Below are 27,036 nucleotides of genomic sequence, written 5' to 3'. Positions count from 1 at the left end.
ACTGTAAAGGAACGATGGGAGACAATCAGATACATCTGACGTGTGTTGATGGCGGAAATCTCTAGACATAAGGATATATAATATTTGGGACATTTAAAGGGCCAGTTGCAGCTGTGTGTAATAGTTTTCTTTGGATACACAAATCTGACAAGTTAAATTCTCCTTTAATCTAGTCACTGGCCTGATGATGAGTTCTGTGTTTCTTGGGAATCATCATAACATGAACAACCTTTGGGGAAATATGCATACATACATAAATTTACACAGGACCCTCCTCAGGGGTATCATTGAATTAAGGCAACCCGTTTTTATTGATGTAAGCTTTATAAAATTCAACAGTGACCTCATTCAGGCTGATACTGTGCACACCACTTATTTAAGGGCATCTTCCAATGACAGTCATCCATTAATGGATTAGTCACTTGACTGCTATTCTCTTCACCCTTCACCCCAATTTCCCAACATGTTTACCTCACATTACTGCGGAAAAGAGGCTGTATAATTCGTTGACCTGCTTAACAATATATATACATATATATATATTCTGCTGCCCTCCAGTACTGTCAAAGCTTCCCCCCCAAGCCAGAGGTCTGGCCTTGCAGAAATCCCTCCTAAAACTCTTGCACCCCATTTCCCTTTGACCATGAGCACTGCACTATTTTGATGCACTAAACAGAAGGATGTCTTGGTGCTAACTAATCTCTCTTTGATTTATCATTTTATACAGCTCTTGATTTTTGGTTTGATTTTATTTGCGATCCCAAGTCGGATCAGTACTGTTTTGTTTTGTTTTGTTTTCGTCTGAGAGTGAGCTTTTACCTTCGAGAGGTTTTCGGGACTAACAGCCGCTGTAGTCATGCTGCTCCTGTTTGAGTGTCTGCTTGGAGCTTCAGTCAGATGTGGTTCTAGAGGTGCTGTGTCATTGGAGAGGATTCTCTCATTTTTTGGTGCTGTTTTATCCCCATGTTTTTTAAAAATAGCAACAGCACCGTTGTTGTTTTATGGATGACAATCAGTCTTTAACTTTTTTTCTGGAAGTGGCATTTGTATGCTCAGTTAATGCAATTAAAATTATTCAAATGGAGAGAACATAATATTCGTGTGTGCTTCAGATGTCCTTAGGAGAGGAAACTGCTAAATAGATAGCATCTCTCGCTAAAGTATTTTTCCCTGGTCATTTTTTTGTATTTTATTTGGCAGGTGGTGTTTTTCTTGTTTGGGTTTGGTTATATATGTGATTATATGTTTTGGTTTTGACAAGAGCACAGCTTGCTGAGTGATCAGTAAGCCTTCGGCAGTAGCATGAGTACCACATAGATACATGCAGTCTGAGTCCTGAATTGAGATTTTGGTGCCCTGGGAGCAGGGGCGGATTAACGCAACGGCTAGATATGGCTTAAGCCTAGGGGCCCCACGTGTGCCAGCCTGCAAGGGGGCCCCCATTGGCGCGGAGCGGGGCTGGGTTGGGGGGCCCACAGACTACTGTAGCCTAGGGGCCTCCGTACACCTTAATCCGCCCCTGCCTGGGAGGTTGGTCAGGGCTGCAAAGGGGCCAAATGAAGTTGTCTCTGAGCTCCTGACCAGTGCTGCTCTTCTACAAAAGCCAAAATATGAATTCAGAAGCATTTGAGGCTGGAGGGCAGGCGGTCATCATGCTTTACGTCATATAGGAATAGCAAATGCCAAAATGTTAGCAGCACCTGCGCTGAAATGTTCTGAAAGTGGTTGTATAAGGCTGGCTTTCTGGAAATTTGATGCCTCTAGTGATTTACATCAGCCGAAATCAGAGGCAAAGCTCTATTTTTCAATGTCAGTTATGTGTACAATGAGTGTGCCCTTGATGGACTGGCCTCCCATCCGGGGTGTCCCCTGCCTCGTGTTGTCTGCTCCATGGGACAGGCTCACCATAACCCTGTACTGGATATTCTATGATGGATGGATCGATGGTTGATGGGTGGGTGAGTGGGTCGATTGATTGATCGATCTACAGTCTTATTGCCATATAAATTTCGCTTTTGACTTTTGTATGGGCAAACGGACCAATTTTTCCTCCAATAGAAATTTGCAGGTCATCTCCCATGTGACTACATGATAGATGATATCTAGAATAAAACGGAAATCTGGTAATGTAAAGATTAATTTTTCTTCATTACAAAAAAAGCTTATTTGATGTACATCTCAGATGGATGATTTTGTAAGAGGCCATTAAAGAAGAAATATATTCTGTGTTTTTTTTCTTTTGGTCCTGATCCAAAGCACTTATGTAAAAAGATCACCATGCTTAATGTTGGTGTATATACAGTGTGAAAGAAAGGGAATATTTAGCTGTCAACACACCATTAAATAATTGGGAAAGGCTGAATTTACATACAGGGGCTAGACAATGAAACGGAAGCAGCTAGTTTTAGACCACAATAATTTATTAGTATAGGGTAGGGCCTCCTTTTGCAGCCAATACAGCATCAGTTCGTCTTGGAAATGACATATGACAGTCCTGCACAGTGGACAGAGGGATTTTGAGCCATTCTTCTCACAGAACAGTGGCCAGGTCACTTTGCGATGCTGGTGGAGGAAAATGTTTCCTGACTCATTCCTCTAAAACACCCCTCAATAATATTCATATCTGGTGACTGTGCAGCGTAACTTTGCTTGGCACATTTGGGGGGGTTGAGGTCTCCACCCATTTAGGGGGAGACATGATTATTGGGGGGGGGTGTCACATCACATTTGATTTCATCAAATCACACTGTCACCAGTCTTGCTGTGTGTTTTGGTGCATTATCATCCTGGTACACGACCTTCACGGTACAATGTTTGAACCGTTGGATGAACATGGTCCTCCAGAATGGTTCAATAGTCCTTGGCAGTGATGTGACCATCTAGAACAAGTGATAGGCCTAGGAAATGCCATGATATTGCAGCCCAAAATTGTCACTGATCCACCGCCGTGCTGCAACCGTGCAGGTGGTGAGCTGCTTCGGGGCTTCTCCACACCGTAACTCTCCCTGATATAGGTGGACTCATCAGAGAACAACCTCAAACACTATCGAGCAGGTGTTTGTTTCATTGTCCAACCCCTGTACATATAAATACATATCATCTGCAAATGGAGAAAAGGGACACTGTCCCTGCACTGTTCTCGTAAATGTAGCACAAAATGCATTTGATTGGACGGTGTTTTAATACTGTCACTTGCCTGTTTTATCATCTGCCAGACAAATGTATTTAAAAAATGCCTGAGCCGTAACAGAAAACATCTGGGCACAAATTGAATGTGGTACAAATCCAGCTGGAGCTGATTGTAGGTAAATTTGAATCTGGCACTGTTATTTTACCTTGCCTTCCCTGCTGTGTGTCTCCTCAGAGACTCATTAGGTGTGCCAAGGAAAGCCAGTGCATCGTGCTGTCCTATGCCGTTATGGGACTGTGAATGCAAGTGAAGGTTATTTCTGAGCGAGGCTTAAATTTTACAACCAAATGGATTTTTTTGTGGACTGAAATGTAAGAAGGGTGTGTGTGTTTGCGTGTGTTTGCTGTCAGTTTTCTTTTTTGATTTGTAAATTGAAACAAGTAATCTCTGACAATAATAAAACAAAAATAACCCCTCCCTTACATGCCATGCTGATATTTGAGAATGGGAAGAAAGAGAAGTTGATCATTTTTTCCTTGATGCACTAGGGCTGAAGTCTGAACTGTAATGATCCCAGCCTTTAGGTGTCTTTATTTAATAATACTGCTTCTGAGAAGGCAAGCCAGGTTCTTTAGGAAAATTTACCAATGATTTTGACCACATACTTCAGGTTGATTAGATATAATTTCTTACTCTTATTTGAAGTGTGTTATGATTATTTTCCAGCTGGTATGAAGCGATCTTTTATTCATAGTTAAAATTTATAATAAAATTTTCTTTTGGCACTTTTTAACAGAAATTTTAATGGGCAAAACCTGCAGGTTTTCGATCACTTTTCTATCAGTATTTTTGTTTTTTGTTTTTTTTCTGGATACTAATCATATTCTTTTAAAGTTTTTATTAGATGGACAGTGCCTGTCTTTCCACTGTTTTGGGGAAAAGAATGAACTTTTTCAGATCTTACTGATTTAAACTCTCCTTAAATGGTCTCACCCATGACATGGTGATTCTTTGCCATAACGAGTCACTCAAGATTTGACTCGCGGTTTTACGCTTGTTTGGCCTTTTGTATCCAACATAAGCACTTAGGGTAATGGGACATGTGGCTTCACAGGGTCGGTCCTAGCGTGGAGAGGACGTGGTCCTCTGTCCTCTCCGCTCCACTGCCATTTTTCTTGGCAAAATCCAAACTCTTTCAGCACAACCGTCCATGTTGCGAGCCACCCGTGCAGCAGTCAGCTAACTTGAACTTTTTAGCCATGAATGTAAACACACATGTTGTCAGCAGTCTTCCATTCTCAAGATTTAGCCTTATTAATTAACAGAAGTATTTCTTATGAAACCAACTTCCTTCAGCCTAGATGTAATTGCATGCCATCTGTCTTTGGGCCATCGTCACAAATTGAGCGGCACTGTGAATAGTTCAAAGCTCTTGCAATTTATTTGCACGCTAACCATTGGATATATTTTTCTTTACATATCCAGTTGTTTTTTTATGGGGGATGTTTGCATGTAGTTCTATTTATCAGCTGGTTGTGTGTTGATAAAATGTACATATTTTTCTTTCATTCCCATGATCAGAAAGTGGAACAACTTTGAATCGTATTGTTGCCTGCAGTGTAGTGGTTTCCACCTGCTTTGACATTAATACTCTGTAGTATTAGTAATACTCTATAGTGGATTGTCAGTTTGCAGTAAACCACAGGGTTCAGGTCATTTTGCAGTGATTGATGCTCAGTTAAGAACTCACTTTATATAGAAACTGAAGTTCTCCACAAAATATATACATTTGAATAAACAGAAAATAATTTTAAAAATAAACATGAAATGATGACAGTTGGACTTCAGGAAAATTGGAAGTGGGGTAAAAATTGAAAAAATTGACGGGATAATTAATACATAATTAGGCTGTTCTATTGTAGTATAGTCTACACCTGTTTGTATTAATCCGTGTCAGCAGTAGTGCATACAGCAGAGGGCAGTAGGGTGTCTCGTACCTGCAGGATTGTTGACTGTTCACTCCCTGTGCACAAAACCCCTTGACTTGCTGTAAATGGGCTCTCTGCCCTTTCTGACCGTCACACTGTTTAGCGACAGGAACTTTGAGATGAGTAGTTGCTAGTACTGTACCTAGCAAGCCATATCGCAGCATCTCCTGTATAAAATCTCATCAGCATGTGATGTACAAGTCATTTCAGAACACTGCGCTGGCGAGAAATTTCAAATAACCCACAATCGAGGTGAAACATAGTCAAGTCCGTAGGAGACTAAACTCTTTGTAAAAGATGATGTTCTCTTTTACTGCCAAATTGAATACTCGTGATCTGGAATGTCAGAAAATGTTTCCAGTCGGACTCCAGCATGCAGTTTTAATGCAGTCTTTTATTGTGTCGCTTTAATGTATGAAGTTTTGCTGGCAGAGCTGCTGCAGTGAGCAGAAGCATATATAGTGTGTAATTTCCACACTGTACAGTCACTGACACTCTGCTTTTCGCTTTTTTAACTAAAAAACCAGCATGAGCTTTAGTGTTAGGGTTGTGTCAAGGACACCATTTTCAGTGGCCTGAAATTAAGTTTGACTTGCTGACATGCTGTTATTGATCATTTTTCAATTTAAACTTCTGATGTTGTAGTGTTAGCATGGTGCCTGAGTGGGTACTGCTTATCCCTCCTGATAGTTACAAAGGTTGAATAGAAGTGTATGATAATTCTTTCTCATGGTGTCTTGAGAGAGTATGTGATGAATGCAGTTTTAATATGAAATTCTGAGGAAATATTAAAGAGGTTGTTTTGATCACAGGCTTGATAGACATTCTGAAAAGCAAATATTCTGTCTGCTATTTTGAAGTGGACCGTTGGTCCCAACCTTAAATAGATTCCTGCAATCTCATGCAGTTTTCATCGATAAAGTAACAGGATTTTGCTTTATGAATACCTCCTTTTGCTTACTAAACAGTAGTTATATTGCCCTTAAAAGATGACCAGTAATATGTCCTTTAGCCTCCATTTTACGCTTTTCAGTAGTACTGTGTTGTCTGTGCCGACATCGCCTATTATTTTACAGCTTGTCCCGACAAGCATTTTGTATAGCAAATTGTGGTCTTGGTAACTTTGTGAAGCTCCTCCCACTGTGTTGTATAAAGAGATTTTATTCTAATTCTAAGCTGTGACCAATCAGAGCTAAGGGCTTGTGCTAGCACACACACACACATACACACACACACACGTGCACGCCCCATATTTAGAGCCTGAAGAGGCTCCCAAGCTAATGAGTAGTTAGGGGGGAAAAAAACTCCAGAAAAAAGCATTTTTTGTAGGCTGTCTTGCGTAGTATGTTGGAAAAACATTAAATGGCTTTGAATAAGAAACGGAGCCAATACAAAGTATCAGCATGCACTGATAGTAATGCCGGCTCTGCTTACCTCATAGACATCAGTAAATATATTATGAAATATTATACAACGTAAAAGCAGTTGCTATTGGTAATTATTGCTGTCTTCATCCCTGATTTGCAGATCAGTAAATTCAGCTGATTTGTTATTTCTTTGGTGATATTTATATGACTTAATGTGTATCATTTTGCCTTTAGTGGGAGAAGTTTGTCTGTGTGTATGTGACAGGATATTACATCACACATCAAGTTATCCCTGGAAATGTGAAGCCATGATTTAATTCTCAGATCTGTTCCATTTTATGGTGTAAGTGTGGCACATATTTGTATGGGTGTTTTTGTGATGCGGTTTTAATTAATCTGTATTCCATTCAAAGATGTACTAGATACTGACTTTCCTTTAACATCAGGGACACAGATGGTGTGTTTGTGCAAAACATCTTTCGTCATCGTTTTTCACAACCGTAAAATATGTGTTTCTATGTGCATTAAGGTTAAATTTGCACGTTGTATAGCATAGTGTTGTGTTTTGTGTGTGTATACTGGGTACAAAAGCAACAAATTTCAGGTGGATTAAATCTATCTGTTCTGTGTGAAGAAAAGTGATTTTTATCTAGCCTTATACCTTTTAGATACCCATGTTTGATGTAAGGATTAAATTAGTGTCCTTGATGTGTCCCAGCTTCTCCTGTTTGTTTTCTGTTGGTATAGATAGCACTAGTTTAGGAGAGCAGGTGTTTTGGGTCAGATTGTTGGTGGTAGTGGTGGGGGGAGGGTTGCCTAAATTTCCTTGTGCCATATCCTCCCCCAGCTGCACCCCTCCAAATTAAAGATACTTGTAATTTTTTTTCCCTGTTGGTACTGTCCTAAAAAAAAAAAGTTTGCCTTGTAATACTAAGAGAGGTTAATGGTCATAAGACAATGCGATATATTGAAAAAACGATCATCATTATAATAAATAGCCTACATCAAACATCAACACTAACTAAAAATTGAAAAAGTTTAAATTCAGCCTTGGTAGATTTTATACAATGTATGCTGCAGCCAATGAGTGTTTATCCAGTATTGTGGCTTAGAATTGATCATATTTAAATAAAGTGCTCTTGGATATTCAAAGTGTGGGTTTTTCTTTGATACTGTTCTGTTTTTGTTTGGAGTGCCCAGTCTTCAACTATGGTCCTTGTAGGCTTTACATAAGATGCATCCAAACCACTGGAACTTTTTTCTGGAACCGGAACCCTTTTCTGGAATCAGGGACTTCTTTCGTGTTCACACCACAGGAACTCTGCTTGATTGTAGCTCCTCAGAGGCAGTTCCTGAACCCTTTTTTAGTCCCTACTCCAGACTTGGTGCTTTTCGCTCAAACACAAACTACTGGGGAGACGCTTCCAGTGACAACTTGCTGACTGGTTGACCACAAGCATCAGTGCTAACTTGGAAGTAACACAGAAGTGCAGAAAAAGGAAGTGCAGCAGAGCAAAAAAAAAATTTGTACCCCAATAATCATATCATACCCCATATCAATTAATATGTTTTTCGCTTGCATCTTCATATTTCTACATCTGAAAATTCGATTGCTAACCAATATACTTTTGCTGCCAGTGAAACTTCCCAGTGTTTATTGGCTGAATAACGTTATGTCATTTTAAATTCTGTGGAAGACTGAAGATCGATCTGCTGGCCAGGTTTAATAAGAATCATGAACATGTCGCGGGTAATACAAGCAAAATATAAATAAAAAGCTGTGGCACGTTTTGATCATGATTGATCCCCCAATAACTAACAAAACAACTTATCCTCCAATGCTTTGGTGTGGAGGTGTAGTTTTGTATGAAATTGTGTGAAGTTTATCCTGCAAACATGTTGCATTTCCCAAGCTTATTTAGCATTAAAGTCCTGTTATGTGGTGTGAAAGCAACGCAGAAAAGCAGACAGGAGCTACAAAGGTTTCAGGCTGAGCCCAGGGACTCGTAAACCAGAACCAGTCTCTGGAACTTCGGGTGAAATCGCCTATAGTTTTCTTTCTATCTCTGCAGAGCCTGAAAGTTTCCCAGTGACTAAAAATAAACCCCCCAGAACTACCAGGGAAATAACTGGTTAAATTAAGTGTTAAGACAGCCTAAAATACTGCATGTATGCAGGGGGCCAGTACTGAAGAGCTTAAGGATTGCAGTTGTTTTTAACTACCAACAGTACACGTTTAAGATCTACCACTAAATTCACACCAGCTCCTTGTCGATGTCCATGACATTTGAGGGTCAGTCATTGGGAGTGTAGCGAAAAACCTATTTGAACTGGAAATTTGTTTCTAGTGTTTAGGATACGCCTGCACCGATTTAAAAGCCCAAATCCAGCTCACATTTAGAAAGAAATCCGATAAAGCTATTACAAAATCGATTCACCCGTAGTGTCAGAGGCTACTGGAACAGTTAAAAATTCAGAACCAAATACTCAAAGGGAATTGATAAATTCTCCAATATGTTCATTAAACCAGCCTCTATAAAACAATGGTGTTGGGAACTATTTTAAGTAATTCCTATGCCACTCTATACCCAGAGAGCATCACCATTTAAGTATATCAGATTTCAATAAGTAGCCATCATTGAAGAGTCAAGTAGCTTAAATGATAATAGTATACAGTTGGTTTTCTAACCACAATAAATAATCCAAAATAACTGGATAAATAAGGCAGTTATTGAGCAATGTGTAAATACCAATTTACATTTATTTACCCACCCTATAAAAAAAAAAGTTTTTTTTTTTATTGGAAAACAGGGTCCGACAGTCTCTGGAGCAACTGGGATTTAATGGCCTCGCTCAGGGGCCCAACTGTCACTCTGCCAGCCCTGGGATTTAAACCAAAAACCTTCCGATCACAGACACGGCACCCTAATCCTCTGAACCTCACACCCCTGAAATGGAGATCATGACACAAGCGAAAACCGTCAGAACTTCTGCCACTCCGGTCTGCAGACCTGCATGTTGGCATGACCATATGAATGGTGTATTTACACCCAGTGTCTACATACAGAGGGCATAAACCCTCCGGATTTTGTATGTTTTTCCAAAACAGAGGTGGTAAATTTATCAATAAAAAGAGCAAAAAATCAATTTGACCATCAGAATTATTCTTCATGAAAATATCTTTTCAGAAGATTAGCTGATAAACGGTACGGAAATTACAGATTTCACCAATTCAAGAATCACGCCATCAATGCCAAGGCTTCTCCATTTACTCAAATACACTTAAAATATGTCATATAAATGGACAAAATACATCAAATGCAATAACTCAAACATTTTATTAAATGGATGTTGGCTAAAACTTCTTTCCCAGTAACTAAAATCCTGTTTAAATCCTTTCCTAACATGACCTGGAAAACACCGTAGCAAAAACAAATTACATATGTCAAACGGCTGTCAAATGACAATCATCATTGTGCAAATGTCTATATTCTTATACGATGAGATTCCGTACAATTGGGCCATCTTAGGTAATCATAACTGTTTGGAAACCTCTTGGTTTCATGAAGTTCACTGAGGAAAGATCAAACCAAACCATATTTTCCGGTCTGACATTATACAAACTTAATATCAACCAAATCTGCTTCAAATAATTAAAAATAACAGTTCCACTTGGGTCTTCATAGTAAAACCATTTCATGAATGTAAAAATATTCTAGTGAGGCGCAATTAGGATGACGACCTGTAAGCCTTATACCTCATATTCCTTAGAAGTGAACTGAGTGCCCAGAACAGTTTGTACCAAAAGCAGCTGATACAGAATCCGCTTGTTCTCTTTACTCAGTTAAATTATCAAGCTGATCCAGGGTCAGATTCAAGGGCAAAATGTATAAACATTGCACTGAAATGGATGATGGTTATTAACATGGATGTAGTAGCTGGGCAACAGAGTACACATAAAAGTCTTTAGTGGCACAAATTAGCCTGCTCTGTTTTTGGTCTGAAGGTCGGAGGGGGGAGGGTGGAGGGGGGGTGGAAGGTGGGGGATTCTATTCTTCTCTTTGCCAGCTTATCTCTTAGCAGAACGCCGGGTCTCCTTCCCATTGCTGACACCTGTCCCTCCTGCTCCCTGACTGGCTGAGCCTCTGGTACCACCTCCTCCACGCCCTCCTTGCTGGTTATTGCCTGAGCTGCTAGGAACTGGGGCGCCTTCCCCATTCCCATTAGTCGTTTCACTCCCTGTTGGAAAATGCTAATTAAACCCATTTCTGAAGCAGCATTTATTGCACTAACACAAAACAGATTTTTCACGCCAGATAACATTCTAGGTTGCTGCAAACATACTATAATACTCTTAGCATGAATATCTGCCAGCCTAAATTAAAGAACATAAAAATCATACCAATGTCACTGAAGCACATACTCACCTGACGTGCCAGCTGGAGCGCCATTGTTACTGAGGACTGTACTGGACTGGTCATTGAGGACCTGTGCCAGAGGAACATCTACCATCATCCCATCAAAAATGACAAACACAAACTCCTCTCAACTACCTTGACGTCAAGAGCAATTGGTGGAGATTCACAATCCTGCACGTCTGAGACAATTAGATACAGATTTACTCTGAAACACAGGCCAAGATGATGTAAAGGGACAAAAATCACACAAATTAACAAAATAAAACATTGTGAGCATTTTTTGCACCCAAACTGCCCATTACTGTTTCAGTTTGTTCAAAACACATTTGAAACTAAAGTGGTTTCTTGAAAACCCTTTTGGGATGATTTATTAACTAAAAAAATGTAAGAGTTTTTAAGGTTAAATGTTTATCTCCCCTAACACCTTCTTCAAATCCCTAGCTCGTTTGAATCTAAGGTTCTCCATTGGCTAAGCAGGTTATTACCGTAACACAGAGAAAATAAACAAAAACTTACCGTCTTATTCGCTAAGGCCAAATATTCAGGGTTGGGTTCACTGAAGTTTGGGACCTCGGAGTAAACCATGCAGAACCTACGTGTCACATTACGAGTAAGGAGTAAAAAGTGGGCGGGGTCACATCATACTGACATCAATATTACAATCACAATGCTTAGTAATGCTTCAAATAAAATGTTACTACACACAAGTTACTACACAAATAAATTCCCTTACAAAATAAAATGTGTCTTTAATAGATTTTTCAAAAAATGTTTTCGCCTAGAGGTTCATAAACATGGTAAATTCTAAGCATCGAATTACAGATTAGAAAGTTAAGAAAAATAAGTGACCAACAAGGAAGCAGCATCACTGAAATGAAAACCGAACAATGAGATTCAGTTTACGTGAGATTTCAGTACGTGGTAGAATTAGGACAGAAGCTGCACCATGCAAACTGAAATGTCAGTGCAGGACTTACTCTCCAATCTTCTGTAGCTCCCCACCTCTGCCAGTATACAGAGTCAAACAGCCTTTGAATACAGAAGCATATCTGAAAATTAATGAAAGAAAATTTGGCCATTTTAATAGATATAATAAATGTAAAGCAATATTGTTGTAGATTGCGGTTAATGAAGCTGTTGGAAAAATGTCCAATACATAGCCCTAGCTTACCTTATATTTTATTATTATTATTATTTTAATAATGTCTATGACCCTTGACAGGACAAGTGTTCACCATTACAGGGTTGTTAATAAATCATTCAATACCCAATTTCCACAAAACACTTTTCAAAAATATTTTATTTTAAACCTTTTAAAACATTGGTTCATCCACTTAAATACACTATGCATCTACCAGCCTTTTTCATTCCAGCGGATTCACAAACAATTGAAACTTTCAACTTTACCACCATCTGTCATTTTAAAACACAAAACTTTCAGAAAATGTTAATAGTTAATTTTTGTGGCCAAAATATGGCAGCACATAACAGCGACTGACTAACCCTTTTGTGAGCCGGATGATGTCGCCAGTCTGGATCAGGCCCCCAACCTCATCCCACACAGAGATGCTTATGCTTCCCGTTTTGTCTGCCACCTTGCAGGTGCGCACCTCATGTCCATCCTTCGTCTTAGTCACGCGGCCTTTCCAGGACAAATGATGACAGGACACAGCCAGTTGTGACACCAATTCATCAAAAATGATGATTATTAGACTTAATTCCATAAAGTGCACACACTTCTAACACACCCGACGCCTGACCATTTAACTTAAACACAAACAATGGTACCTGGAGAGTAAACTAGTTCTAAGCTCTAAGTTCTAGGCTCAGCTCATTCTAAATATAATTTAACTGCAATCGAACAGATGAAACCGCATAGAACCGTTGCACACTAGATTGCATATATTGTTATGTTTTCAGGTCTTGCAGAAATGATTAGAAGTTAGGATGTCAACATTTTAGAAAAGTAAATAACCAAACACCTGTCTCCAGAACGATAAAGATGACGTTGAGGTTCTTCAGTCCCGGTTTGATGTCCTTTACGTGGGTTTCCGTCGTCATCTTTCAGGTCTTTCTCGGTGTTAAACCCAGGCTTTATCGGTGCTCAGGTGCCCACGGCCACCAGACCTAAACCTTCTGACAGAAGGCAGCATTAATGGAACATGTCCAGCAGTTAAACCGTCCGTGTCATTCATGCGCCCAGCGCTGTATAAAAATAAGTAACTCCAAACACCCAACAGGTTATCTTACAAAACACCACAGAGCCAACTAGTGCATGCAAACTTCCTAGTAATACCAGTAATAAAAGTTAACCTTAAAATTATATAGTCATGCGGAATTTTAAAAATTCATGCTGCTCGAAAACCCTGCCCGTCTAGTCTGGCAGCGATGCTGACTAGGCTGTTACGTTTCTGCTGGGTTTAGCAGCGACTAGTAGCCCGAAGCCACTTATCAGTCAAGGAAGCTGGTTAACTAAACGCAGGGTCGGGACCCAGCTAGTTGGCAGGCTGTTTAAACCCACCTATCCTTGTTTACTCCTGCTCCTCTAATAGTAAGGCAGCACGGTTGTCCAGGTTGTCGCTGTGCAGTTGGGAGCTCAGACCCATCGGAGGGACCAGCTGAAACCCAGGGGACACTATTTCCCGAGCGAAATGTCGCGTTTTTTCTGGGCACTCCCCCGTGCTCCCCAGGACGCGCAAAAGGCGAGCAGAACGACCCCGCCTCCCGATTCTCTGAGCTACGCATCGTCTATCCAATGACATTTGGAGACGGGAGCGAGCAGAGCGGGGCCGCGGGATGCAGGAGGTGACGCGCGATACTGGCGTCACTGATTCGCGCGCACTGCTGATAATAATTGCACAGTGCGAAGCGGTTGTGGACTGTGATGAATGCGCGTTTAACTACCGCTTTCAGTTGCTCATAAAGAAATGTTGTTAGTATTACATTTATTAGAAATTAAATGTTCGTTTACCTGGTGCATACTGTTGAAATAGTGGTGACTAATTAAATGTACATAACTAAAGATGGCTCCGTGTGTATGCCATCTCCATGTTGTGAATGTTTCCCGTAGTTTGTGTACCCTTCGATAGACGTTTATCCATTACAGTGTTCTCCTGCCTCGTGCCCTGTGCTGTCTGGGATAAGCCATAATCATATTCTTCCCGTGATCCTTTAAGTGACTATGGACTTAAAAATAATTGCTCATGATGTGTCACAATGTTACGAAAAAGATATTTCAGATATATGGATGTTTAATGCCGACAGTATTTTGGATCCACTGAATGCAAGATTGTATGGTGTTGATAATTATGTATTTTTCGTTATCTGCTAAAAAGTTTGTATGTATATATGTCTGGTAATGCATTTTGTTATATTTGTTATTATTCGAAGGTGTACTAATAATGCATGAAGGTTTGTATACCATACATGTCAGATGTGTAATGCTGCCAATAGTTTTTGAAATGTCATCCAAATATGACAAGACAGTAAAACAAATACAGGTCAATAATATAACTTCTCTCCATTGACCAAGAAGGCAATTGCAATGACGAAATCTGCGGGAAACGAGTGAATACTGCAAGAACATAAGAAGCGTGACTGAGCAGCGATTGGAAGAGTGTTGATGACACCGTATCGAATTGACCAATGAGTAACCTGTCTCTGACTGGCCTTCCCTCTTCAACGGGGGCTCTCACCCCTCTGTGTACGGAACAGTCGTTTACATCTGATTGGTTTAAACATTCTCTGTAAATAATGAAAAAAAAAACTGTCAATAATGATAGGTGCAGTGAGCTGTCAATCATGTATTTGACTCGGGATTTGAGCAGCGGAGGTGGGCTCGCGGCGCACTGACTGGCTGAGGGGGGAGATGGATAAATTGGGTATTTGGCTAACGTGTTCGGACAGCTGTTAGTGTTTAAAACGCAACCTTTTAAAACAGGTATTTGTTTTTGTACTTTAAAATAGGTTAGTTTTACATATTCCATTGGTACTGTGGGTTTATGGATGTCTTTGAATGTTACTACTGTATTTTATTGGTTTTCGTAAAAGCAAGGGGTCTCAGGATGGTTTGAGGCACGGAAGACGCTGGCTAGCCGGGTAAATATCGTTTAGCCGGTAAAGTGAGTCCGGGCCTCGGCGCTTTAAATCGGAATAAAAAAAAAGAAATGAAAGCCAAATTGTATGAAAGCTGTCCGCTGATTAAAGGTAACTCTGTTTTGGGGACCGGTACGAGTGTAGCAGACCGCGACATGCAGCCTGAGCATCGTCTACCTTTGCGCCGTCCACCTTTAAACGAGCCTTCCGCTACCGGGGCGTTTAAAGGCAGCGTATTACTTGGGAAAATGTACAAAAATATTTTAGTTGATAAAGGGTTGGCATTGTCGCGTTGTGCTGTTAGATTAGCAATACAGGAAATATCATGAGTGATATCAGTAACCAGCCATTAATGACCGAAGCTGTGCTTTTATTTCTGATTATGTTCACAATACTTATGCTACATTAAAAATGCCCAGATTATCATCATCGTCGTCGATGTGATCAATTATTTAGCGAACATGTGCCGGGTCTGTTAGTTTTCCGTGAAACGACTACTGAATATATGATCCAATCTTGGCAAAATATTTTAAATGTTTCAACTCTGTCTATTCCTCTACACTCTGTGCAGTTTTGTAGTTTTAGTTAGGGTTTTTTTTTTGTAACCCATATCTTTTGTCGAGTGTTCATTCCTCGACTTTGAACTGGTTTAGTAAATGTCTTTGGTCATACTATATACTGTTAGCTGTGTACGTATTTTTGTCGTGTAATGTGAAGCTGGTTTCATCTTCAAGTAGATTGGTCTTGCTACGATAAATCCATGTCAGAAAGGAAATCTGGTCTTGTGCTCAGTACCATCCTTCTTTATTATTAATACAAGCCCAATGGATTTTTGTCATGCAGTCATTTAGGCGCACACGTGTCGTGACCAGTCTCTGTCTTTGTATCAATTCCACTTGGACTGTGGCGGTTCGTAAGACCCAGGAGAGACATTGGGGCCCACACCGCCCAAGACATGAAAACCACATGTGAGTAAGGTAAAGACGTGCGCTGTGTGTAGGCTTCGGAGTTGTCCTTTTTCTTCATGTTTGTTACACAATTAAGCCAAATATTTAAAATTGGCAAGTTATGTAGTTTTGATCAAAGTAATTTGCATCTACATATAGACCCCTTTCCCAAATGCTAAACAAGTCATATTTTTAATTTAATTTATTATGGAGATCCATTTGTTTTGGTTTACCTGGTTGTGTAATTTTCCCTGTAGATTTTTGCCAATACGTTTTAAATGCCCTATCTCTACAATAACAGTATGTGGATAACTATTAATTTCTATTAAACAAAATTTCTGTAGTTGTGGTTGGCAGCACATTACTTGAGCGCATGCTTACAGATTCGTCTTCTGTGTACATTATGACTAATGCACAAGAAGACATGCATACTTTTTTCGTCTCCTATCTGATAGAAATGACTAAATGAAAGTGTCCTTTATTTGCTTTTTGCACAAATGTTAGTACACTCATCTATTACATCTTGCTTTCCATTGAGACATACACACATGTATATAGAGAGCCAAACTTGGGGTCCGAGCAATTTAGGCCAGTCAGTCAATTGAATCTGGCAAATAAAAAAAAAAAGTTTGATCATAATGACTTCCTCATGTTGATATTAAGGAATCAGGTACTCTATAGTTAAGGATTTCATTTGTGACGAAAGTGCCCCTTTCTAGAATTTTGATTGACGTTATGTCTTAAATTGCAGTGATGAACTAGACTCTGCAAAGTATCAGATTGCCAGTATTTTGAATTGAATGCCCCAAAAAGTGAACATACAAGATCTCCAATACAGTAATAGACCTTATAGTATCAGTGCATATACACACATGAAGAAAGCCTGTTTGTCTTTGGTAATGAAGCTGAATAGGTAGAAATCTTGCAAGTGATGTATATTCAATAATGTTCATTATTTACCACTCTCTAGGTCTGGGTGGCTCCAGTAATGTGCCATGGGCTACGAGGTCACCAGGTTCCAGGGGGAAGTGGATGAGGATCTGCTGTGTCCCATATGTAGTGGAGTTTTAGAAGAACCTGTGCAGGTCAGCAGTTTTTTATTTTTTATTTTTTTTTTCTATTCTGTTGATGCTTCTGCTGCTGTTCTGTCAATTTTTATGTAGTGCCCTTTCCTAAAGTCCCTCAAAAGCACTTTATGTAACATTCATCAAAATCAGGAGAAGTAGATTTGGGGCAGTGGACACAAATGATTAGTGTTATACGGTTGAAAGCACCATTTCTGGGTGAGGATCCAGAAGACACCAGAGGGAATGTAGGTAAGAGTAGGTAAAGTAAGGGAGGGAAAAGGAAACAACTGTGTGAGCAGCACTGTGAGGAGCAAACCTGGTCGCTTCAGACCTTTTGAAAAGCGAAATGCTCTGTGCTCGGTTAGCTGTCTGGGGTGATGGATGAGTCAAAAGGCTTTCTAGGATTAACCCTGGCAGGGGGTGCCGGAGATGAGAGTAGAAATCAGTGTCTGAATGCCATGCAACAGATGAGTATCATCTAGTGAGCCAATAAACCGCAGCAGTCAAAGCAGTGTTTTAATAGAAATAGGCTATGTTAAAATACAAAGACTTCATTTTGGATATAAAGAGCTCCATGTCAAATGATGGCTGGCTTTTTCTGGAGCTTAGGGCCGTTTAAATTGAAGCATCATTGCTCTATTGTCATATGATATCCAGAAGAATTCACCTGGGAAAACTATTCCAGTTTGTGCGTCAGTGACTTCATTTGCGTAACAGGGGGCCACATCCTTGAAGGTCCTACCAAACCCAATCAGGAAAGAGGGATTTAGTTTTTTGATTGGTTGTAGCTGCAGTGCCTGGCTTTAGTTTAGGAGTGATCTGAGAGTATAGCCCTGCAGTAGTCCTTGGCACCTTCATTTCTTGGTGTTGATGTAGGTATTCTGTCCTGAAGGATTCTGGGAGTGAAAGATTCAGCCTCAAGGAATGATATCCTCTTTTTGGGCTAACCCAGCAGAGCAGAAGCTGTGACTCAGAGTGAGAGGGGGAGAAAAAACTGCTTCCAGCTGATGAAAATGCCAGTCTGCATTGATGTGTCTCTTTGGGACCCTCCAGAGAAGGATTCAGCTGGGAGGAAATCAGATGTAGATAAATTGTGACTAGTAAGAAGCAGTCTGATTGCTATAACACAGTTCACTGTAACTGAATTCTGTTAATCTCATGTGGATATTTCAAGGCCTGGGAAGGGGGGAAATTTGATGTTGTACTACATCTCCCAGAATCCCTTTGGTGTTCTTGTGTCCAAGGACACAAGTCATAAATTCTATGTTGCAGCCTTTGCCAATGTCAGATTGTTCCCCCTCCATTTGACACTCTGAAAATGGCATTGTGATTACCTTCTCTGTGCGATCCAAATGTGAACTCAAATTCTGTAGTAACTGGCAGGCAAGAACCCGCATAGTGCAAAAGTGGACAGCTGGAACTGAGCCTATTTCAGGCAAGGTGGGGGTGGGGTGCTGGAGCAGGAGACGGAACTGGCTGAGGAGAGGGGGGTTGGGGGGAGATACCCTGGAAGCAGCTGCTTTTTCTGGGAAGCTGTAATAGAGAGAGGACGCTGTGTCGTGTGCACTGTTTACATCTCTGTGAAGATATGCAGTGATGTTGGCTGGTCTGTCCCGCGTAATGTCATCTTTGTGCACAAAGATCTGCATGGAGTGTCGGTCATGGGAGTGTCAGGACTTCCCTTCGCTGCAGGGACTCAGTTTTCCTCCATTCTGTGTCTGATTATGTTAAGCCCCTCCTGAACCGGTGAGTGTGTGTGTGTCATGTCTGCACGTGTCACAATATTGTTAAAACGTCCGTCGCTGCTCTATGCTTCTTTCGGACATGGAGATCCCGGAACTCTTGCTCGTACGCCTGTGTGTTTGGGTAGCCATGTATCTGCTGCTGCAGGCACATGATGGGGTTATTAGACATGATCTCTCACTGTGCCTTTACCAGCCGGTGGGTTTGGCTACTTTGCGCATCGAGTTGGCAGTGATACAAGAGCCGATGTCTCCTGCTCGGTTTTTGGAGTGGGGGGGGGGGGCTATGATGTAGGAAACGGAGCATAACCTACAAGGCAACTATTATGCTGTTTTACTGTAGGACTGTGTATCGTGCATCTTCTATTTAGTCACCGGAATATCTTTAGTTGCTTTGTTTTCAGCCGAGGAACGATGTGAATGACTGCAACGTAAAACTTGGTAGAAGTCATGGGAAGGAGTCTAAATATAGTTTTTAAAATTATTTTCTGTAACATTGCTTATGCAAACCTGTGCATGTTTACACAGAGTACTAGATCTCTCAGACTTTCATAAGGGCTGAGTTGATTTATAATCCCTCAGGGCCACCCTTTAATCAGACGTGCTGCAGGCAACTTCTCAAACCGGTCAGGCTCAGTAACGTTGTGAATTAAAGCATCATCACAGTGCAGGCATCTGCTGGGTTATATTCTTATTTGGTATGTGGTGTTAAAACCTTAAATGCAGTTCTTCAGCTAGTCAGATGAAGACTAGAATTTACAGGGGAGGGGCTTGGATCCAGTGGATTTTATATATATATATATTGCCCTTATTGGCTGAAGAGTTTAGTTACACGCATGATGTTTGTGTGTGTGTATGTGTGTGTGTATATATATATATATATATATATATATATATATATATATATATATATATATATATATATATATATATATATATATATATATATATATATATATATATATATATATATATATATATATATATATATATATATATATATATATATATATATATATAGCCCAATGGATCAATTCGTCACGGTGGCAGTTCCAGTTTGTGCAGCCGGGTGAGAGGTCGCAATACATCTAACCGTAATGCATTGCGTCAGGATCAGAATGCGTTGCTTTAAGCCAGCGCCCAATGACCGGACTGGGGAAACAAACTGAAACGTGGACTTAATACAGAGGACTAATGACAACAACCAGAAACGGCTGATCACATGGGGATCCCACAGGAGGTTAACGAGGGGGCGTGGCACACGGAAGGAGCGGACGATCGGGGCAGGACAGGGGTAATGTTGGGATCAGATCTTTATCATTTTGGAAGCCATTAAGAAAAAAATGCTGCTCTTGTTTTATCCTGTTCATTTTTTTTAAATGCTAACAAAAAAAAAAAACATTTAGGTGTAATTTTTGGGGGGCCGGGAACCAATTAATTGGTTTCCCATTATTTCTTATGGGAAAAATTCGATCAGAACTCAAACTTTTTAGGATTCGATCCGGAGTCCAGAACGGATTAAGTTTGAGAACCGAGGTACCACTGTATATACATACTAATTTTGTACGAAAAAAAATTAATTTGAAAATTAATTGTAATGACTGCTTATGGACACTTTTACAAAGACATCTGCAGGCCAATAAAGGCCAACTATGAGCCTACAAGAGGTATAAATAAAATTTTAAAAAGATCTTCAATAAAATTTACTCCGTCGCAGAAACTGTTTGCTGTAATTTTATGAGTTTCCTCCTCCCCACAGGCTCCTCACTGTGAGCATGCCTTCTGCAATGCCTGCATCACCCAGTGGTTCTCCCAGCAGCAGATCTGTCCTGTGGACCGCACCGTGGTCACACTGGCTCACCTGCGGCCTGTGCCTCGCATCATGCGCAACATGCTGTCCAAGCTGCAGATAACCTGCGACAACGCCGCCTTCGGCTGCACAGCCGTGCTGCGCCTCGACCAGCTGCAGTCGCACCTGAAGGACTGCGAGCACAACCCCAAGAGGCCTGTGATGTGCGAGCAGGGCTGCGGGTGAGCGGCCCCACATCCCTCTGCTCTGCTGGGGGGTCACACACGTCACACACCTCTCCCAGGACACCCCTTTGTTGAATTCCCACGTTATTAAAACAACTGATTGCCCATCTGTGATGTCAGCAGAAGTCTGAGGGCTTTCTGTCCCACGCTCCTTATAAATCCCTCCTTTGTTTTAAGGTACTAATTGTTAATCATTGCATCCCTCTTCCAATTGCTTGCTTGGAGTGACGGCTCCGACACCTAGAGCCTGCTCCAGGCATCACAGAGCCGGAGTGTTCCCTGGATGGGATGCCAGTCCGTGTGTGTGTATACGCACGCACACATACACGCACTCTACAGACAAATTTTTAGAGATACTAATTTGGCTCCCTGCATGACTTTGTGAGAGGTGTCGTGTGTTAAAACGGGGCAAACATACAAAATCCACACGCAGAGTGTAGGTGGGCATCAAGCCTACAATTCCAGAGATTTGCAGGAACAGTGCTACCTACTGAGCCATCATGCTGGCATAGAACATAAACACTAGTTTAGTAATTATTGTGTAATCAGAAGTGTTACCTAGCATTACATTAATGCTGGTGTGATTATTGTCCATTTGTCTATTTTTGTATTCTCCCTCTTAAACATCTCCCCCATGATATACATCACAAGTTTAAAGGGCGCTCTCGTTTGTCACGCATGGTAGCATTATCTGCGAGCACTCGCACGTCAGAGACACGTTTGTAAACTAAAACGGGGAACAGCAGCGAGAATTAACCTAAAACCCCGTTCGAATTTTCCTGTCCTCATTACTCTTGTAACAATTTGGAATTCCCCGTGGTTTCCCGGGACCCTGAATGAATTCGTTATTTGGGTCAATAACCACAGTCACCTTGTGAACATGAAAAGAAGTGACTAAATTATTCTGGCATCTCTGCAAATCTGCCACAAATTAGATGTGCATTACACTCGTCCAAAATAACAAATTTCAGAAAAATCTTTGTTTTTTTTTTTGTTTACCGGTGCATTTTGTTCCATCTAGTCTTTATAAGATCATCTTATTGATCACATGAGGCAGGCTTGAGATGCTGTGGAATCTAATATTCTGGACTTTGTATTGTTCCATGAAAGTTAATTTGGTTAAGAATGACACGCACATTAATTTTTTTTCCCTACTTTGGAAAATTCTTTTCACAATGGTTAGGCCTTATTCTTTGAGATGCTGTTTACTTGGTTTTCCCTACTGCTCTATAATGGACACACACACCATGCTCGCTCACTCAGTGAAACACAGACCCTTTAGTGTTCACGGGGACTCCTCTTGTGTAACAGCACAGGACAGGCTATCCTGAATCAGATGCGGCTTCATAATTATGGTTCTACCCCCGCCCCCCAACCCAGGCTTGAGATGCCCAAGGACGAGTTGCCGAACCACAACTGCATCAGGCACCTGCGTGGTGTGGTGCAGCAGCAGCAGACCAAGATCGCCGAGCTGGAGAAGACGGCGGCTGAGCACAAGCACCAGCTCGCCGAGCAGGTCTGAGGTTCGGGGTGGGGAGGGGGGGTCCATGGTGCTCTACAAGCCGCCTCCCGCTCTGTCAGAGGGTGTGCAGAACCCTGTTTAGATTCCCATAGGGCAGTGTTTCCCAACCCAGTCCTCGGGGAACCCCAGACAGTCCACGTTTTTGCTTCCTCTCAGCTCCAAGCCAATCAGGAACACAGAATACCTGGTACGCTGGGAGCTGAGAGAAAGCAAAAACATGGACTGGCCGGGATTCCCCGAGGACTGGGTTGAGGAACACTGCCTTAGGGTGCCACGCTCTTCCAAGAGGCTCTAAATGAGAAGGCAGCAAAGGTCTGCTGAACATGGCAGATAAAGACCAAACATTGGTGTTTGGTCTTACCTGTAATATTTTCCTTCATGAAATATTTAACATTTTATAGACCGTAAAGTAATGCTTGGCACCTTCTATTGCAGGGGTGGCCAATCTTATCTGCAAAGGGCCGGTGTGTATGCGGGTTTTCGCTGCAACTCCCTAATTAGATTACTAATTAGAGGACTGATTGGCTGAAGAGTCCTCACACCTGGGTTTGAACAGCTGACCTACAGGTTATCCCAAAAACCTGCATACACACCGGCCCTTTGCGGATAAGATTGGACACCCCTGTTATATTGGATAGTCTGGAGAACAGATGGGGAAAGGGACGTATTGGCAGATAACATGGCCTCCGCTTGCCCACGTTCTTTACACATCAATGCACCCGCTGGTCGGCATCGGAAGGCATCACAAGCATACGGTGTAGACACCTGTGAATTGGATTAAGTGATGCTGATCTCTCAATGCAGGGGGTGGGGCACCCCACTGTCACCAAGATGTGTGAATCTTTCACTTGCCAAATTAGGCTGCTAATGTCTGAACATGTGTGTACCAAAATCTAGACTTTTAATGATACCTTAATCTTAAAGGATAATACCCTGTGGTTAATATTCTGTTTGGTTATGTCATCATTCCACTGGAAGTGTTAAATGTGACAGGGATAGTGTGATTATAATTTGGGTCATATCTCTGTGCATCACTGTTTACTATTCTCCTGGCAGAAACGGGACATTCAGCTGCTGAAGGCCTACATGCGAGCCATACGCAGTGCCAACCCCAATCTGCAGAACCTGGAAGAGACCATAGAGTACAACGAAATCGTGGAGTGAGTACCTTGCAGTCTTGCGTGCTGCTCTAGCGAGAGGTTCTGCGTCTATTTACTGCAGTATCGGGAAGCACTTTCAGACGGTCATCAAGCATCTTCAAACAGAAGGGCGCTTCCTATCCTGTACACACTTACAACGAACACTTTGCTGTTGCCGTCAACATGGTTTCAGTCTCTGAACTCGCCTTTAAGTTTTGCTTAATTTGTTAAATAGTTACACATCATTCTGTCATTCCTCGCCAGTGATGGTAACCTTCCAATGTTCTCATGCACTTCCTCATCCTCCAGCTGATGTCAGGAACCTCCTTGCACATCACAGGTTAAGATAAAACATTTATGCAATGGCATGTCATAAATCACAGGTTACAATAGGACATATATTTCCTTTACAACAGAATGCAATGCTCTCAATAATCTTTAAACAATTTGTTCACCACTTTTGAGTGGGGGCTCTACCTTTATAATTTGCACATTTCTGATATCCTTTACTGCAGTTCCAACGCTACAAAGCTAGCGATGGTTTGCCGAGTTGCAACATTTTGCCAGCCTGGTACAGCATCTTAAAGATTGTATATTCATAATGGTGGGTTATCTGCACCTAGGCAATGTGTGACGTAACCCTTCCCCTCCTCATCTGCTTTCTATGCTCTAACCTTTTTTCCCAGGTGGGTGAACTCCCTCCAGCCGGCCCGTGTTACTCGCTGGGGTGGAATGATCTCCACGCCAGACGCCGTGCTGCAGGCGGTGATCAAGCGTTCGCTGATCGATAGCGGCTGCCCGCTGTCCATCGTCAACGACCTGATCGAGAACGCCCACGAGCGCAGCTGGCCGCAGGGCCTGGCCACGCTGGAGACGCGGCAGATGAACCGGCGCTACTACGAGAACTATGTGGCGAAGCGCATCCCGGGCAAGCAGGCGGTGGTGGTGATGGCCTGCGAGAACCAGCACATGGGCGAGGACATGATCCTGGAGCCGGGCCTGGTCATGATCTTCGCCCACGGAGTGGAGGAGATCTTGTAATGAAGGAGAGGAGCAGTGAGCCTGGAAGTGATGTGGTGTGGACGCCTACATGGAGTGCACATCAGTTTGGACTCTGGCCACCTCTAAACCTCATTTTTGCCTACACATCTGCCCCCCCCCCCCCCCATTCCTATATATGCTGCATAAATGTCCATTGGAGGAGAGGGCTCTTTAAAAATGCGTAACCATTCCTGGGAAGCAGATGACCACCAGCCCCGTAGCTTTCCCTGCCTTACGTGGACAGTCAAGCAGATGGACCAGGGAGGAAAATGTGTATCTATGGTCCGTAAACACTACCAATGGTCAGGAGATGTGCAGCTGTAGAACGGTGTCACTGAATGAGACAGAATCGTACTTTAGTATGCCAGCCCTGGTATTGCCTTGGGCTCTGCTGACGTAGAGGCTTCGAAAGGCAAAATAAAACCTAAGGTTAATTCCTTCCCCTAGTTGCTTCCAATCATGCAGACGTCTGCTGAAAAGGTATTTATATAACTATAAATAATATAAACAGAGAATATGATTTAGATTTAGTATATAATAAATGATGCGTTTCGTAATTTTAATGCTGTCACACCTCCCGATTTTCATGAGTAGCTTGGAATAAGTAGTTCCACATTATTTCCCACTTTAGCCGGCCATAATTACCTCTAAACGTTGCAAAGCTCAGGACCCCTAGCCGTTTCCACATCAGCTCACCTCATTGGAAGTTAATGCAGAAGCACTCATCTGTTCCGTTTGTAGACTGCAGCTGAGGAAGACCGTGTGCAGTCTTCTTGTCTGATGCCCCAATCCCAGCTCTGCAAAGGCTTCTGTGTAGGTAACGTGTTAGCTGGGAGACCACTGTGCTTTTGAACTGACGGTCAAGCTGTGATGAGTGTCAGCTGGACCAATAAAGACTTGTGATTTTGCTCTCCATTATTATCTGGATTGTTTTGGGATTCCCTGCCTTGAAAATGTACTTGGTTCCCAAAGTGTGTACTACCCGGAATTACAACAACTGTGGAACCACCCTGCGTCAATCAGTTGTCAAGGTTTTTCTGTCAATTTAGCAAAATTTACACTGGTGCACCTCAATTCTATGGGATTTCGGACACAATATGGCATGTAAAGGAGCCCTTTCACTCGGAACTGGTGGCTCATATGCTCCCAGTCAGACTACAATGGCTTTTCTTTGTTCCCACAGTCATGAATACTAGAAAAGTCTGAAAAACCAACGTGGTTGCTGACATATTGTGCTGCTTCTCACTTCACCGATCATAGTCTCTCAAATTATTTTTCGTAACCTTTTCCTTTGAATACTGTTGTGATCTGTGTGTGACTTTTGTTACCCTCTCAAAGGCAACTACCTGTTTAGTGTGTAATGTGTATAATTTTGACTGCGTAATTTATCTCTAGGAAGAAAGTTTACTTTTGTGTGTATTGGTGTGCTGTATATAACTGGTAATATTCTATCATGTACTTTTTTTTATTTCCTGCTACCAAAGTATGTACAACAGTGACAGCAGTGGTGAAACCGTTGACTTTCTGTGTTGAAATTCGAATGAAGGTTTCCTAATGGTGAGCTCGACTCTAGGGCAGACAAAATATCACATGTACACCAGGAACATCAGTCTTGTCTTGCATTCTGTGTTTATGCTTGTTTGTTTTTCTTTAACGTGGTTATATCTTTCTTTGGTGGTTACTTGTTCAACATTAGGATTAGTACAATGTGGTGCAGCTTGTACAGAGTTAGGACAACATCCTGCTTGCATAGTAACCCATGAACTCCTAAAGATGTTTGATGATAACCAGACAGACGGACGTGCTGCTGAGAAGCAATGTTCTTATTCCAGTTTTCTGGTTCTGCATGGCCATTAGGTTTACCGATTTTTGTTTGGGCCCTTCTTTTAGAGTACAGTGTTTCAAGCTGTTTCGTTCAGTGCAGTATAAAGTAGGCATGTATCTATAGAGATGATTGGGAGAACTGGTTGGCTGCAGCCCCTAGTTCAGTGTTGTAAATAATGCTGTAGTCGACCACATGATGCAGACGTATCTCCTCTCCCAGTGGAGAGTGTTACTCTTTGAAAAGGACTGAATTCTGTGAACTGGAAAGTTAGTCTTTTCTGTTTCTTCCACAAGATGGGATATATGTAATGCACGAAGCAACCGTGTCGTGGCTGATCATGTGTAGGTCTGAACTGTGGCAATAGTCCTGTTTATTACACCTGAACTTCTGTTCCGGAAGAAGCACTTAAGTGAGGAAAGATTTATTCTAAATTTGTCTGAATTTTATTTTTGAAGTATGTAAATATAATGGATATTATAAATAATGAAAAGCACTTTCAACCAAAATCTCCTCATGTACCTTTCTTTGTGTTTGTTTCAGCAGCAGATTACTGGTGTTTGTGTTTTTTTTTTTATTATTTAATTAAAATGGCAATAGACGTACCGATCTGGAGTTTGATTTTTGTCTTTTGTATTAAATATTATACAGTACTACTGCAATGAGATTTTCGCAGGAGAGTATTAGGTTCATATAATTTGCTTGTGGAAGTAATGAGAGGACA

General features: G+C 41.5%; 2 protein-coding genes across 10 annotated transcripts; one reads left to right on the top strand and one right to left on the bottom strand.

The window, feature by feature from the left end:
- Nucleotides 1–9,804: 9,804 nt before the first annotated feature.
- nabp2 (nucleic acid binding protein 2) lies at nt 9,805–13,632 on the bottom strand. 2 transcript variants are annotated; one of them, XM_023833956.2, is made up of 7 exons: nt 13,425–13,632; nt 12,886–13,039; nt 12,407–12,545; nt 11,881–11,952; nt 11,420–11,495; nt 10,913–10,973; nt 9,805–10,724 (listed from the first exon to the last, which is right to left on the bottom strand). In XM_023833956.2, the coding sequence occupies exons 2-7, from the start codon at nt 12,962–12,964 to the stop codon at nt 10,555–10,557; spliced, it is 597 nt and encodes a 198-aa protein (XP_023689724.1). In that variant the 5' UTR covers nt 12,965–13,039; nt 13,425–13,632; the 3' UTR covers nt 9,805–10,554. The 2 variants fall into 2 exon arrangements, with proteins under 2 accessions (XP_023689724.1, XP_023689714.1); XM_023833946.2 differs by having other exon boundaries at nt 12,886–13,036; nt 13,425–13,631.
- Nucleotides 13,633–14,648: 1,016 nt separating this feature from the next.
- On the top strand, nt 14,649–26,921 carry LOC111855147 (E3 ubiquitin-protein ligase NRDP1). Of its 8 annotated transcripts, XM_023833894.2 has the most exons (8): nt 14,650–14,843; nt 14,954–15,001; nt 15,842–15,966; nt 16,916–17,030; nt 20,514–20,785; nt 22,169–22,304; nt 23,367–23,470; nt 24,136–26,921. In XM_023833894.2, the coding sequence occupies exons 4-8, from the start codon at nt 16,941–16,943 to the stop codon at nt 24,488–24,490; spliced, it is 957 nt and encodes a 318-aa protein (XP_023689662.1). In that variant the 5' UTR covers nt 14,650–14,843; nt 14,954–15,001; nt 15,842–15,966; nt 16,916–16,940; the 3' UTR covers nt 24,491–26,921. The 8 variants fall into 8 exon arrangements, with proteins under 8 accessions (XP_023689672.1, XP_023689681.1, XP_023689646.1 ...); XM_023833904.2 differs by lacking the exon at nt 14,954–15,001 and having other exon boundaries at nt 14,649–14,843; nt 15,917–15,966; XM_023833913.2 differs by lacking the exon at nt 14,954–15,001 and having other exon boundaries at nt 14,649–14,843; nt 15,917–15,975.
- The last annotated feature ends 115 nt before the right edge of the window (nt 26,922–27,036 follow it).

The sequence above is a fragment of the Paramormyrops kingsleyae genome, chromosome 8, assembly GCF_048594095.1.
Source record: "Paramormyrops kingsleyae isolate MSU_618 chromosome 8, PKINGS_0.4, whole genome shotgun sequence".
Classification (NCBI taxonomy): Eukaryota; Metazoa; Chordata; class Actinopteri; order Osteoglossiformes; family Mormyridae; genus Paramormyrops; species Paramormyrops kingsleyae.
The sequence above is the reverse complement of the archived record's forward strand: the minus strand, read 5'-3'. Positions and strand labels throughout refer to the sequence as shown.